The 13,730-nt window shown below is 62.9% G+C and overlaps 1 protein-coding gene across 6 annotated transcripts in view; it reads right to left on the bottom strand.

Annotated features, from left to right (window-relative positions):
• PWWP2B (PWWP domain containing 2B) overlaps positions 1-13,730 on the bottom strand; it is a 29,295-nt gene that overhangs the window by 8,301 nt on the left and 7,264 nt on the right. For all 6 annotated transcript variants that reach the window (XM_073019476.1, XM_007964471.3, XM_007964473.3 and 3 more), the window contains exon 2: positions 5,928-7,591. In XM_073019476.1, coding sequence (XP_072875577.1) covers positions 5,944-7,591 — 1,648 coding nt within the window. In that variant the 3' untranslated portion in view covers positions 5,928-5,943. The remainder of the gene's footprint in view (positions 1-5,927; positions 7,592-13,730) is intronic.

Genomic DNA, 13,730 nt, shown 5'->3' with positions numbered 1-13,730 from the left:
TCAATGCCCAAGTTGCTGGCCAGGAGGAGGCGGCAGGGACCGGCTGCAAGGCTGCTGGGAGCCAGGAGGCGGGGCGGGGCCTGAGCCCCTGCAGCAGGCTCAGAATTACAGGCCTCTGTTTCCTTCTGGAACAAAATAATTACAGCCTTCACGTGGGACCTGAATTCCCTGAAATCAACACAGAGAAGTCAGCAGGGAAGTCAGCAGGGAAGTGGGAAGTCAGCAGGGAAGTTAGCAGGGAAGTGGGAAGTCAGCAGGGAAGTCAGCAGGGAAGTGGGAAGTCAGCAGGGAAGTCAGCTGAGAAACCCGTCCTTGGAAGCAGAAGAGCATTTTTATTTAGAGTTGGAGGAAGAGAAAAGCAAGTTTTGTGCAGGAAGCTCAAGGATGCTGTTCTAAAAGGAAAACAAATCAGAAAAGCCAAAGCCTGGAGACGGCGGCATTGCTGCTTCTGCCCCGGAGACTCCAGTGAGCATCACACTCTTCCAAGTCCCGGCAGCTGCTCCTGCCGACTCAGCACTCCAGTGCCGGGCAGCTTCCTGATTATTATCTTTATTTCCCAGGAGAAATCAACATTATGAAGCTGAAGGTCAGAAGTGGCCCGTGCTGCCCCCATGGCCAGTGCACCACGGACCTTTCTGGAGCAACGGGCCCCTCCCTCGCCCCACAGACCCCTAGGCTGAAGCCCATCTCCACCCCTGCTCCCTGGGGCCTTCCTTTCTGTCGGACGAGAGGCTGGGGTGGACCCTGGGCTGTGCCCACACTGCCCACACACACAGCACTGGGGATGCGGAGTGAATGAGACCAGGTGCTCCTCGTCCTGGGAGCCTGGGAACAGCACCTTCTGTGACATGGTGTTTGCGATGCGATTAAATGAGGGTTTTGAGATGAGCAGCCCCTCTCGCCCTATCTACAGGTCCCCAGATGCCACCAGGGTACTTTGAAGAGGCAGAGGCCTTGTGCCCATGGAGGCAGAGCCTGGGACGACGTGGTCATGAGAGGGGGACGTCTGGACCCCCAGAAGTTGCAGAGGCAAGAAGGATCCTCGTCCAGAGCTGAAGGTGCACAGCGCTGCACGCCTTGACTCAAGCTCCTGATCCCCAGAGGTGTGGGAATAAACGCCTGTGGTCTCAGGGTCCCAGTGTATGGAGGTTTGTTACAGCAGCTACAGGAAACTCACAAAAGACAAGGATGACCCCAGGGACACGGACCGTTCAGTAGCACAGAAGCCGGTGCTCCCAGCTGCTGACGGAGGCTGTGCTGGGTACGTCCCCGCAAGTCCCCTGCCAGAGCAGGCGGGGAAAGGTTGGGCCCCTGGAGCCACAGCAGAGGCTGGACCCGTCCAGCCCGCACTGTCTGGGAACCTGTGAAATCTCCCCCTTGCCCAAGAGGCCAGGACTCCAGGAGAGTATTGAGTCCCCACTTCAGGGAGGTGCCCAGCTTCTAGTCTGCATGTCAGTGGAGTACGGCCTGCCCCGGCCACGACAGGGCAGAGCAGGAGGTGCCTGTGCAGGACCAAGTGCCCCTGTTGGCCCTCAGAGCTCCCAGGACCGGATGTCCCTTCGGCCCTCACGGCTCCCAGAACCAGGTGTCCCCATTGGCCCTCACGGCTCCCAGAACACCAGGCAGCCCGCCGCCCCTCTGGGCACGCTCCTCTCCCATCTGTAGTGGTGCTGGGGTGCAGGGCGGGCAAGGCCCCGAGCCCCTCAGGTCCTCCCCACAGGGCTGGCCAGGGCCACCCACTCTCCGCCACCCTCCTTTCTGCTCCCGCACAGCGCACACGTCCAGTCACCTGTCATCTCCACCCGCCTCTGCACACGTCCAGTCACCTGTCATCTCCACCCGCCTCTGCACACGTCCAGTCACTTGTCATCTCCACCCACCTCTGCTACTCTGAAGCCTCTGCCTCGAGCAGCCAGTCTGTGGAGGCTCCCGACCCTGGGCATTGTCCTGGCCCAGGTCCCCCCAATGACTACGGATCCCTGCCCCAGCCCCCTGCCTGACCTGCCTCTGAGCTTTCTCCTGAGATGCCTCCAGTCAGGCCTCAGGCGCCTCCCGAGAACTGGAGGCACCCCTGAGGATGGGGCCCCATCAGGGCACAGACAGTGGCTCCCCTAGTTCCAAGAGTGATACCTGTACGCCGCCCAGCCTCCCCCGTCCCCCCCCCACTCTCCCTGTCCTCACAGCTGGAGATCATTTCTTTTATTTATTTGTAAAGCTATCAGATTTTTTTAAAGTTTCATTTTCTTTTTAACTGACAAATAGTAACAAGACCATCTCACTCCTCTGTCTGTAATTCTCCAAGAGCACCCACAGTCTGTGCTTTGGCCCACCAGGCCCTTAGTCTCTGCCCACCTCCACAACTCCTGGAACATGCCCTGCCCTCCTCCTGCCTAGAACGTTCACCCCACCCTCGCCCCATCAGCTCCTGATTAGCTCACCGTTCAGAGCCTGGCTCCTGCCACCTCCTCCAGGAAGCCTTCCCGGATCCCAGTCCAGGCCAGGTTTCTCACTGGATGCTCTGCTTCAAGCCCCTTTCCTTCCTTCTCAGCAGTTCCTGTGTGTGATTATGCACTAATTTGGGAAGTGGTGATTCACAACCCTCCCCATTCTGCCCCCCTTCTAGCCTGGGTCCAGTGGAGTGCTTGGCCCTCAGTAGAGGGGTGAGTGGGTGGTGAGGGAGAGACCAGAGGAGCAGAGAGAAGACCCTGAGCCTGGACGGGGGCAGGACCCCAGCCCAAGGCCCTGGGGCTCACACTAGGGAGGAGCTGCCTTCCCCTCTCGGCTCGGTGGGCCCAGGCAGTGGTGGGGTGTGGGCGAGATTGCCTTCTCTGGGTCCCCACTCCCAGCTGCAGGACAAGCCTGGCCAGGCAGCTCCTGCTGGGCCCCTGACTCTGCAGGTCCAGTGCCTGCACCTGATGCAGGAGGCTGCTCCCAGGCAGTCACCCCAGAGCCTGGTCTCCACCACTTGCCCCTGCCCAGGACCTCAGCTCTAACCCCAGGGGATCCCTGTGGGTGTAGGAGAAGTCCCAGGGAACGGCATCTCCTGCCGGCCTGAGAAGGCACAGTGGTCACCTCCAAGGGCAGCGGCCACAGGCCATTCACAGGTCCCGGAGCCGGCCGTGGCCACCAGGGCGGAGTGCTGCTCACTCAGAGGTGGGTCCTGCTGTCACCCTGAGAGCGGTGAACGAACAGGCTCAGAGGTGTCAGCTCACTGAGACCGCACAGCAGGTGACCGGCTGGGACAAGGCCCGACAGCCTCTATTCCTGCGCAGGAGGCCGGCCCAGCCTCGGCGAACCTGGGTCAGGACCTCACACGGAGGGGTGCCCAAGTGTGCCACACAGCCAGGCATACGTCCTGGCGCGGCCCCTGCTGAGGCTGTGCCCGTCCCTTGTGCCAGCCAGGCTGCCTCTTGGCACCGCCGGCCACAGGCCCAGTGCCCTGGCACCTTGTGGTCTGTGGAGCATCCGGCCACCCCTCAGCTGAGCCTCCAGCCCCGCAGCTGAGAGAGAGTGAGGGGCCTCTCACGGGGAGACGCTGGGCTCAGTGTCCCTGCAACGGAGCAGATCGCGCTGTGCCTGCGGTGACTGCTCCCTGACAAGTGCCTCGGGCAGCAGACACCCACAAACCTCAGGAAGCTTCTGGCACCGCCCAGCCGTCCTCATCCTTGGGTGGCTGCAGGAGTGGCTGGGGCCGGGCCAGGGTGGCCAGTGGTCGGGGACTGGGAGGACAACCTTCCCCAGAAGGCCTCCCTGCCCGAGCTCCAGCCCCCATGCCAGCCTCCTCCTCCCGCCCCACCCTTGGGTATGGCCACCAGCGCCCCACACCTCACTCAGCCTCTGCTCAGGGAGGTGTACCTTCACGGTGGTGTTGGCGGGTCCCCCTTCCCAGGAAAGGCAGGTACCCCTGCATTTCCCCTACAAGGAGCAGACAAGAGGTGCATTGCTGACACTTCAAAGCAAACGTGTCCCCTAGGGACCACCAACCCCACAAAGGGCAGGAGATCCCAGGCCCTGTGAGACACCAAAAACCCGACCAGACATGCACCACTCTGTGCTTTGGTGCTGAAAGGATCTGGCACCCCCACTCCCAGAGCAGGGGGCTGGTCCTGGCGCAGGCCCCTAGCGCAGGCACTGCCCCCCGTGGAGGCAGGCAAACCCGTCTGGTGAGATTCTTCCTCTACTTCCGGATAAACACAACCGGCCCTGAGCCTGCAAGACTGCGTCCTCCCATCCTCCCAGTTGGGCACTCCCTGCCAGCCAAGGCCTCGGGCCTCACTTGGAGACGTCCTGCATGGGGAGACGTCATGCCCTGTAAATGCCTGAGTCCAGAACTCGGGGAGGGGCCCCCAGGACAGCAGACGGGAGTCCTCTGACCTTCCTCCTACCCCTCAGAGGATGGTGCCCTGGCTTTAGACATTCCCCAGACTCAAGCTGAGAGGCGGCACCCACACCCACTCCCCAACACGGCACCTGCCCCACCTCTGCCCCAAGGCCCCAGAACTGATCAGAAAACGGCCTGGTTCCTGGGGTCGGGGGAGCAGCCACATTTGTGCCTGGCCTCTGGAGAGCAAGGCAGATGTAGCCAGGTGGCTGGAGGGAGCGGGTGAGGCCAGGCCAGAGCCTGAGCAGCCGGGCAGCCTGGGGACCCTGGGGACCCTGGCTTGACCACAGTGGTCTCTCATCACTGCTTCCACCCAGAACCCCAATACGCAGGGTGCAGCAGTGGAGGGGCACCCAGGCACTCCAGTCCCCACCCCCACCGAAGGCTAAGGCCCAAGGATTGTCACCTGGGAAACTCTAAGGCCTCTGGGCAGGTGGCCAGGGCAGACAAGGTCACCAGACGTCACCAAGGCCTAGGTGGAGCCCTGCCCCTGCCCTCTGCATACAGCCCCCAGCCCTGGAATCTCTGCATCCAGGGGGCAATTAGGCCATGGAGCCAGGAAGTAGAGCACAGAGGACCACCAGCTGCCCCCACCCAGAGAGGACTCCTCCCTGGCCTGCCTCTCCTGCCGGGGAGACAGGAAGGGCATCTGGGAGGTGCTGGGAGGCCTCTGGAGCTGGGAGAGCGGCCTTCAGAAGCTCAGGGCAGAAAACGGCCCCTCGGCAGGCTCCAGATGCCCCACATGGTGACCCGCAGGGGCATGGGTGGCTCCCCCAGCCCCACGAGATGACACCCCCACACCTCCACACAGCGTAGTGCCCCCCAGGTACAGGAATCCATACAAGGCCTGGCTGGAGATTCTACCAAGTGCTCCTAGGAGAGGCCGAGAGTGAGACGCTGTCCCCAGGAACATGTCCTGGGTCCCAGGCGCCTGGCCACGCACACAGCCTGCTGACAGTGGAGTGCGCACTGACCCAGGAGGGAGATTTGGGGGTGGTGGGGGGCAGGGCTGGGCCAGTCTGGGGAGTCGAGGTGGGGGCTGCATCTGAGGGTGGGAAGCTCACCTTGCCCTCCCTCCGTTAATGTCCTGGGATGGCCTATCCATGTGCAAGAGGAGGGAGACCCCCACTCTGATCTTTGGGAAAAGCAGTGAGCGTTTGCTTCCTGCTGACAGGGCCCCAGCCTGGGCTCTCCCCTCCCCAGGACCAGTCAAACCACATCCCTGACTCCAAACAACTAAGGAGAGCATGAGAATCTCCCTTCTGGCCTTTGAGAAATGGCTGCCAAACACAAACTCGCTTTGTGCTTTGAACAAGCACCCGTGGTGACTGGCCTCCTTGCAGTGCGCCTCTTGTGTGAATCAGAAGCGCAGATGACATCACCAGTGAGGGCAACCATTTTCCAGACGGCTGGGGCCCCGAGCAAGGGAGCTGAGGGGCACAGGCAGCAGCTCCCTGGGCCTCAGGGCTCGGAGCAGAGGCACAGCCTGGACACAGGTGTGAGCTTGGGCCGGCCGGGGGAAGGAGGCTGCCGCTGGCACACTCACCTGGTCAGGGAACCAGTTACGTTTCAAACTGGGTTAAGAGCTCCCTGATTTCCGGGGCCACGTGTCGCGCGGCATTTGCAGCCTCGGTTATAGCTTTCCGATACATCCCCTTCTTCTTACGGTTAAATCTCAGTTTGAAAAATTCAGAGAAAGGGGAGAGTTTTGAAATAGACAAGAACGACGTAGTCGGAGAACCAAACCACGAGACCTTCGCTTCTCGCCAAGACGGCTCTCCGTCCTCCTTCTGGCCGAGGCTGATGTCAAGAACACGTGCCGGCCACCAAGGAAAACCATGGATCTTACCCCACACGATGTCCCCCACGGCCACAGTCCTGCCGTCCTCCGTGATGCACTCCGACACGCTCTGTGTGTGCAGCCTGACCGTCAGGGGCGGCACGGTTTGGCGAGCCTCTCTGGACTCGGAGGGCGCCGATGCGCCGTGGCCAGGCGAGAGGTCACCCGTGTCTGCCGGTGTCCCTTCCGAGCCGGACGATCTGGCCTCGTCGAGGCTGTCGCTGCTGCACGCCGACTCGCTGGCACAGTCCGCTCTCCCCTCAGGGCAGCTGACAAGAAAAGCCAAGTTCTCACTGCCCTGTGCGCCCTGGGGACAGCTCTTGAAGTCATCGTCCTCCCCCGAACTTCCAGAAGACAAGTCCGCCAGCCCACCGGCAGGGCCGTCTGCACAGGGCGCGGGGGAGCTGGCCCGCGGGTACCCGTTCAGCTCGTCCACCAGCTCGGCCCGGTACACGGGCTCGTGCTCACTGTCCCCCAGGCGGTGGGGCTTCAGGCGGATCTTGGGGGGCGGCAGGTCCGCGCTGGGCGGCACAGGCCGTGTCAGTTTCAGCTTGGGGATGGAGGCCGAGGGTGCGCCGGACGGCCGGTCCCGGGACTCTCTGTCCAGCACCTCAGGGTCCTGGCTGCCGTCGTCCTGGGGGGCCTGCTGGGGACGGAAGGGCTCCAGAGAGCCGTGCACGCGGGAGGGGATCTTGACCACCTCTCCCTTGCCCTGGGGCGTGCTGTAGGAGATCTTGATGACCGGGCTCCGCGGGACCTGCTCTGCTGGGGCCCTGTCCTCCTCTCGCCTTTCCCGCTTGCTCCTCCTGGCCGTGGCCCCAGCCATGGGGTCGCTGTTCTCTGGCTCCTCCGGCTTGCGGAGCTCCCTGTCCGGGCCACTGCCCAGCCTCCTGCGGGCCCTGGGCGCTGCTGGGGGTCCAGGGCTGGCCTCCGGGGGGCTCAGCGTGCTCTTGCACTTCTCACAGAGCACCTGGCGCGGACGCAGGCGGATGGTGCTGAGAATGAGGCGTCCCGGGTCGCGGTTGCGGGACAGACGCCGCCGGGTGCGCTTGATGGTCCTGGGTGGCGGCTGGGGCACCCACAGCTTGTACGTGTCTCGGAGCCACAGCGGGTGAGGGAAGGGGGCGCCTTCGAAGTATGGCGGGTATGGGGGCAGGCTTCCAGCAGGCAGCGGTGGCACGAGGGGCGGGGGTGGCTCGGGACCGGTGGTCTCAGGGGGCTGAACCCCATGGGGAGGAGGTGGGGAGCCAGGCCCCAGCTGCATCACCTCTGCGTCCCCCTCTTCGGGGACCCGGCCATGGCTGTTGTTGGTGGGGGGGTCGTCGACCTGGGGCAGCAGAGCCGACGGGGGCAGGCCAAAGAGGCCAGACCTGGCAATGGAGAGAGAAACCACAGTGAGAAGGGACCCTGGCACACCCACCACCTGCACCCGGAGCCAAGGCCCCCAACCCATGAATGCTCCAGCAGGTCCGGGCAGCGAGCCATGCCCTGAGCCCACGCCCGCTATGTACACCCTGGGTTGGACACATCAGGGCAAGGCATGAGCCTTCCAAAGCCACGCAGCATGTGACCTGGAGGTCAGCTGCTTCCCTGGCCTGAGAGAGGCACAGAGGCTCCGAATCTCAGTCCTTGGCCCCGGGGGACATGTGGCCCTTGGCCCTGGGCCCCAAAACTCAGGCCTCTTGCTCACAGGCTCAGCTCGTTGCTCACTTGCTCGTTCCCTCCTCTCCTCTCCGAGGGGCTGGGGGACTCAGGGAAGACCCCCTAGGGCCAGGTAACCCTTCACCCCCCAACGCAAGCCCCTGGAGAATGCCATCCTGCAGGAGCAGGGTTTCAGGTACATGACGTGTGCCTGGGGTGGGGCTGCATGTGGCCCAGGGCTGAGCCCTCTAGAGGTGGCCCATATGCTTTCAGTGACCCCAAGAGAGACCTTATCCCCATCTGCCCACACAACCTGGAAGGCCCTCCCTGCCCGCCTGGCACCCTCAGGCCCTCCCCCACCGGGCCACACGATCTGCAGAAGGGGCACAAGGTGGGGGAAGGGGCACAACGGGGGGAAAGGGGCACGGGGGTGAAAGGGGCACAAAGCGGGGAAGGGGCCCAAGGGGGGAAGGGGCCCAAGGGGGGGAAGTGGTACAAGAGGGAAAGGGCACAAGGGGGGGAAGGGGCACAAGGGGGGAAGGGGTACAAGGGGGGGAAGGGGCACACGGGGGGAAGGGGCACAACGGGGGAAGTGGTACAAGGGGGGAAGGGGCACAAGGGGGGGAAGGGGCACAAGGGGCGGGAAGGGGCACAAGGGGCGGGAAGGGGCACAAGGGGCAGGAGCAGCCACTGCTGGGGGAGCCACCGTTAAGGCCCTGCGGCTGCCACAGCCAGGACACCAATCCCAGGTAAAGGCCTTCTCATCCTGGGACTCGATGGGCCAGGCAGCCTGCACTTATCGGGCAGCACCCAGCACTGTGTGTGGCTTTGGGGGATTTGTCATCAGAAGCCGGTGGCAGCTCCCGTCCTAGAGTGCAGGCCACCTCGCTGCGCAGACACCCGGCTGCCGCATCATTCTCGAGGCCCAGTGCAACCATGTCCCCGAGCCTCATTCCGCCCGAGAAGCCGCTGTGAGCGCGTCAGGAAACCAGTTCTGGGAGTGCTGATGTTACCACAAACCACGGAAGACAGGGCCACGGAGTCCGCGTGTTTCCACAGTGAACACGTGTAACTTGTAACAAATGGGATGCAATTTTCAGGACTGCTCTAGCTAAGCCAGAGAAAGAGAGAGAGATGGAGAGAAAGAGACAGAAAAGCAAGACAGCACTGCGACTCGCTGGGAGGGCGCAGCAGTGGTCTTTGGGCCTGTGAGGGGATGAACACGGGGTGGGGGGTTCTGCTCTGTGGTGGGTGGGGGTGGCCACAGTGAGCCCCACCCGCCCCATTCTTCTCCGGCCCAGCACCGCTGTGGTGCCTGCAGCCATGGGCTAGCGACAGCAGGAGCGTCTCCGGAGTGCCGGCCGGGCCCCCTGTGCACAGGGTCTCACTGAGCCCCGCCGCAGCCATGGGAAGCAGGCGGTCTCCAACTCTGATGGGCTGAGACTTCCTCGTGAAAGGAGAGTCAGGCACACGGGCCTAAGGGCATGATGCGCTGAGGCCAGTCCTGGGCGGCACCCTCACCAGCCCCAGCCAGGTGCTGGTGCCAGGACCGAGGAGCACAGACCCCATGCACCCGGGGCCAGCGGGCCACACCTGGCCACTCCAGCGTTTGTGAAGAAAGTTTTACCAGCACACAGCACAGCCCCCAGGCTCCTTTATACACTGTCTGTGAGCCAGGCCACAGTGGGGCCACCCAAGCCAGCAACTTTCACTTACAGAAAAGGTTTGCCAGAGTTAAGCTGCAGGAGATGCGCCTTTGCCCAAATCCGACCCCCACCCCAGGGTTCCAGGCTGGGGTCTCCAAGTCCCCTGGTCTCATAGCCAGGACTGGCCTCCACAACCCAAATCAGCAGCCGGTTTGTCATCTTCCATGAGCACCTTGTGAGAATTGAACACAAGCTGAGCATTCTGAGAACCAACCTCGTGTGCTCACACACAAGCACGTCCCTGTGCGTGCACACTCCTCACGCCGGCGCACACGCCCGCTGCGGCACGCAGGCACCCTGAGCTTCTGGGTCAGCTTACGGCCCCTTGCTGTTGGGGGAGCCAGGAATCCCTCCATAGAACCCACTGCACCCCATGAAAGGGCCTCAAATGAGGGCAAATGAGGGGATATTGCAAAGAGAAGGCCCCCCAAGGAGCAGAAGTATCCCTGCCAGAGGACAGTGGCTATGACAGTCAGAGGGAGGGGGCAACCCTGCTAGGGCTGGGGAACATGGCACCCTGATCACACGGGGTTGTGGACTGGGCTGAAGGTGCCAGGAGCCTGAGGAGGGCCCCACAAACGGAGCCAGCCCCACCCCTTGCCCCAGGATCTTTAGCCACAGGGCAGGGGTTAGTCCCCCCCAGGCAGATCAAATGGGCGGGGAGCAGCCTGCGCTTTGCCATCCCCTTTGGGACCCTGAGTCACACCTGCATCAGTGCCCAGGGACCGGACAAGCCAGCCCTGCAGAAATGGCCGGTGACCCTGGCACGTCAGGCAGCCGTACTTCCTTCCTGGAGCTGCCGCCCTGCCCAGGCCACACCCCAACGCACTGGTGGGTAAACAGGGTGGGAACAGCTCACTCCCCAGGCTGGAATGGATGGGGGAACCCAGCCCCTGGGATCTTGCAAAGCTAACAACAGGACCCCGGGCTGCTGGGACCTTGGCTCCTGCCCTGCTTGAGCAACCCCATGAGATAGATCAGTCTTCCCATTTCAGAGTGGCCGGCGAGGCCGGTGAGACCAGGGAGCGTGCCTCCAGGTTGAGTGGGTGGGTGCCGGCTGGGGTCTGCTGCCTCCAGACATGCGGATGGTGCTGGCACAGGAAGAACCTCAGTGGCTTATCCTGGACCCTGGGATGTGAAGAGTGGTCCTTCTGGAAGTGCACAGGTCCAGTGAGGTTCCCCACACACCCACCCCTAGGGACAGGGCCCCGCTGGCCTGGCTGTGCCCCACGGGTAACACCAAGCCTTGGCAGGTGGGAAGATGGGGTGGCCCTGGAGCCAGATGACCCTGCTGGGTCCAGGCTGCCCTTTTAGAGCCACCAGTTGGGCCCTGCCTGTGGGGAAGAGGACATGTGAGGGGCCCCGTGAAGTAAGCCTCACGCAGCATCTCTGCGAGCTCAGGGACGGAACAAATAACCATTGCTTTGAGAAAGGGCTGGGAAAACTGAGGCAGGGGTGAGACGCCCAGAGTCTCTAATTGCAGAACGGACCAGACCCTAAAGCAAAAAGTACCACAGTGCCATTCCTAATGGCACAGCAGCGCCCCGGCAAGGACACGGGGGCCCTGGAGACCAGGCCTGAGGTCCTCAGCCAGACACAAGTGGCTGAGCCTTAACTCGGCCATGGCGGCCCTGGGGCCTTGCCTGGATGTCAGGCTCAGCCAAACTCCCAGAAAGGCCCAGGCCTGAAGTCTGCCCAAGGCCGTGGCCGGGAGGAGCACAGCCCTGGCTGCCTGCCCAAGCCCCCGCACTCACCGGCAGTGCCTCCCCACGGCTTCCCCATTCTACAGACCAGGGCCACGAGATGGCAGATGCCCACATGGCAGCCTCCTGTCTGCCCTCCAGGGCCCACATTCGCCCTGGACCTTCCTTCCTTGCTTTCTGATGAGGAAAGGCCACCCTATTGTGGCCTAAAGAGGTAAGGAAAATGTGGCTCCTGGAATAGGAACAGGCAGCCTCAGTGCAGCCCAGGACAACCTGAGTTTGGCACCCAAGACCTCAGCTGTGCCCCAGTGTCAGTCTAGAAAGCGTCTGCAGTCTCCCCACAGCCCTGCAGACACCCACAGCAGGACAGCATTCGGGAAACAGGGTGGGCGGGTCAGGCCTGCAGGGCATAGTGGGGCCTCCTGGAGCCACCTCTCTACGGGTTTAGGGAAGGCAGGCTGGCAGGAGAAGCCACAGGCTAGACACCAGGGGAGCACCTCCTCCAAGGCCCCACAAGGGGAGCCTGCCTCACCCTGTGGGCACTTGCCCCAGGATCTCCAGGGGAGAGCAGGTGGGGCCAGGTGGCCACGGCTGGCCCGGGTGTCCTGGACTCAAGGGTTTATGAGCCATCAGCATGGTCCCACTCTAAGCCCTGTGGGGCTCCCCAAGTAGCACAAGGCTAGGTCCCCAACCCACACCCTCCTTACCCACTCACTCAGATGCCACCCCCTTGAGACGCTCCTAACACCAGCCATGCTAGCCAGGCCTCCCGGTGCCCTGGCCTTCAATGCACTAGGCCTGCACCCCTCTCACTCCCCAAGGGCAGAGAGCACATCCTGTCACCACTGCAGCCCTGGCCCGGTGCTTCTGCTGGGTTGTTGAGTGAATCATCCCAAGAGCGGCCCCCAGCAGTGGAGCCTCCACCTGGACAGGTGAGCCCAGGACAGAGCTCAGGGTGCCCTTCTGCCAGGACAGGCAGTGTCTGGGGTTCTCAGTGTGAGCTAGGGTGTCTGAGCTAGGGTGTGGCTCACAGAGGACAGTCCCCTGACCTTTCCAGCAGTCTGTGTCTGGAACCATAGGCAACCCACAACTGGGGGAGGCCGATAAATACCAGCTGAGGGATCGAGCCAGGAGGCCCTGGTGGGGCAGGCCAGCCCTTCCTCTCTTGGAGCCTCATCTGTCCTCAGCCACCCCTCAGCCAGGGCCACCCCACCCAAGATCCTCAACTGGAAGTATACCCCTAAATCACCCACAAAACAGTGCAGGTCAGGGCAAGGCTTGCGTCATCAGTGCTCTGGAAGGAATCACCACATTGGCCCAGACGCGGGGAAGATCACTGGAAGCCGCCTGCTCCGGGCTCAGCCCACTTCCTGGCACACAGTAGGTGTGCAGTGAACTCACCCGGATGTACACGCAGGCTGACACTCAAGAGAATCTTGCTTCAGATCACACGGCCTTCCGGCACAGGCCAGGCAATTCCACCTGCCTGCCAAGCCCCTCTCCCCTCTGCTTTGCAAACAAGGGAGATAATGCCATCTCCCAAACCGGCCAACAATGAACGCCGGCTGCTGAGCCCACCTCAGCCCTGCATCCTGGTGCCTGTGTGAGGGGGGCCGCCATTCCCGTGGGATTGCTCTGAACAGGTGCCTGGCTGCCCGCCTCCTGCGCTCAACAGAATCTGCACAATGCCGGTTGCGCTGGGACCCACAGGTTCCCTGAGGTGGGCGGACACCTGTCACAGGGCTCCCAGCAGCTCTTCCCTGCGAGTCAGCACCCACACTTGGGGACTGGGCCTCCACTGTCACACGTGAGGGATAAGGGCAGGCACCACGCCCTGACAAGAAACCGTCACCTGGGGAAGGCAGGTCAGCACCCTGTGGTCCGAGGCAGGGCTGGAAACAGGAGCCCTGAGACTCAGAATACAAAGGCAGAGAACTGGCCGGAGACTCAGGCACAGGGGAGACAAGGGAGGAGGCAGGGGTCCTTCCAGGACAGCCTCAGGACTGAGGGTCCTGGAGAGGAGAACAGCCGGAAAAACTCAGGAACAGGGACAACGAGGCAGGGAGCAGGGGTCCTTCCAGGACAGCCTCAGGACTGAGGGTCGGGGAGCCTGCTCTGCCTTCAGATTCCCCACACGGACAAGGGGGCCAGCCCAAGGCAGCAAGGGCGGCTGCTAAGTGGCTGTGCCCGCAGAGGCCCAGCTCCCGGCTCCGTGGGCGGCTCTGGTTACAGCTGAACGTGGCAGGCAGGGTTGACACCCATGCATCCTACAGCTGCCAGTTCCCACGCCGGGGGTCCCATCGGGCCTGGTTTTTTCCACGAAGGGCAGGTGGTGGTGTAGATTTGCAAACCAGGTTAGCCATGGGCCTCAGGGAAGAGAGCCCAAGGCCACTGCAGATATTCTCAGCCTCCCTTGTCCTGAGTCAAGGAGCCCAGGAAATGGGGCGACCCGCTGCTGC

The sequence above is a fragment of the Chlorocebus sabaeus genome, chromosome 9, assembly GCF_047675955.1.
Source record: "Chlorocebus sabaeus isolate Y175 chromosome 9, mChlSab1.0.hap1, whole genome shotgun sequence".
Lineage (NCBI taxonomy): Eukaryota > Metazoa > Chordata > Mammalia > Primates > Cercopithecidae > Chlorocebus > Chlorocebus sabaeus.
The sequence above is the reverse complement of the archived record's forward strand: the minus strand, read 5'-3'. Positions and strand labels throughout refer to the sequence as shown.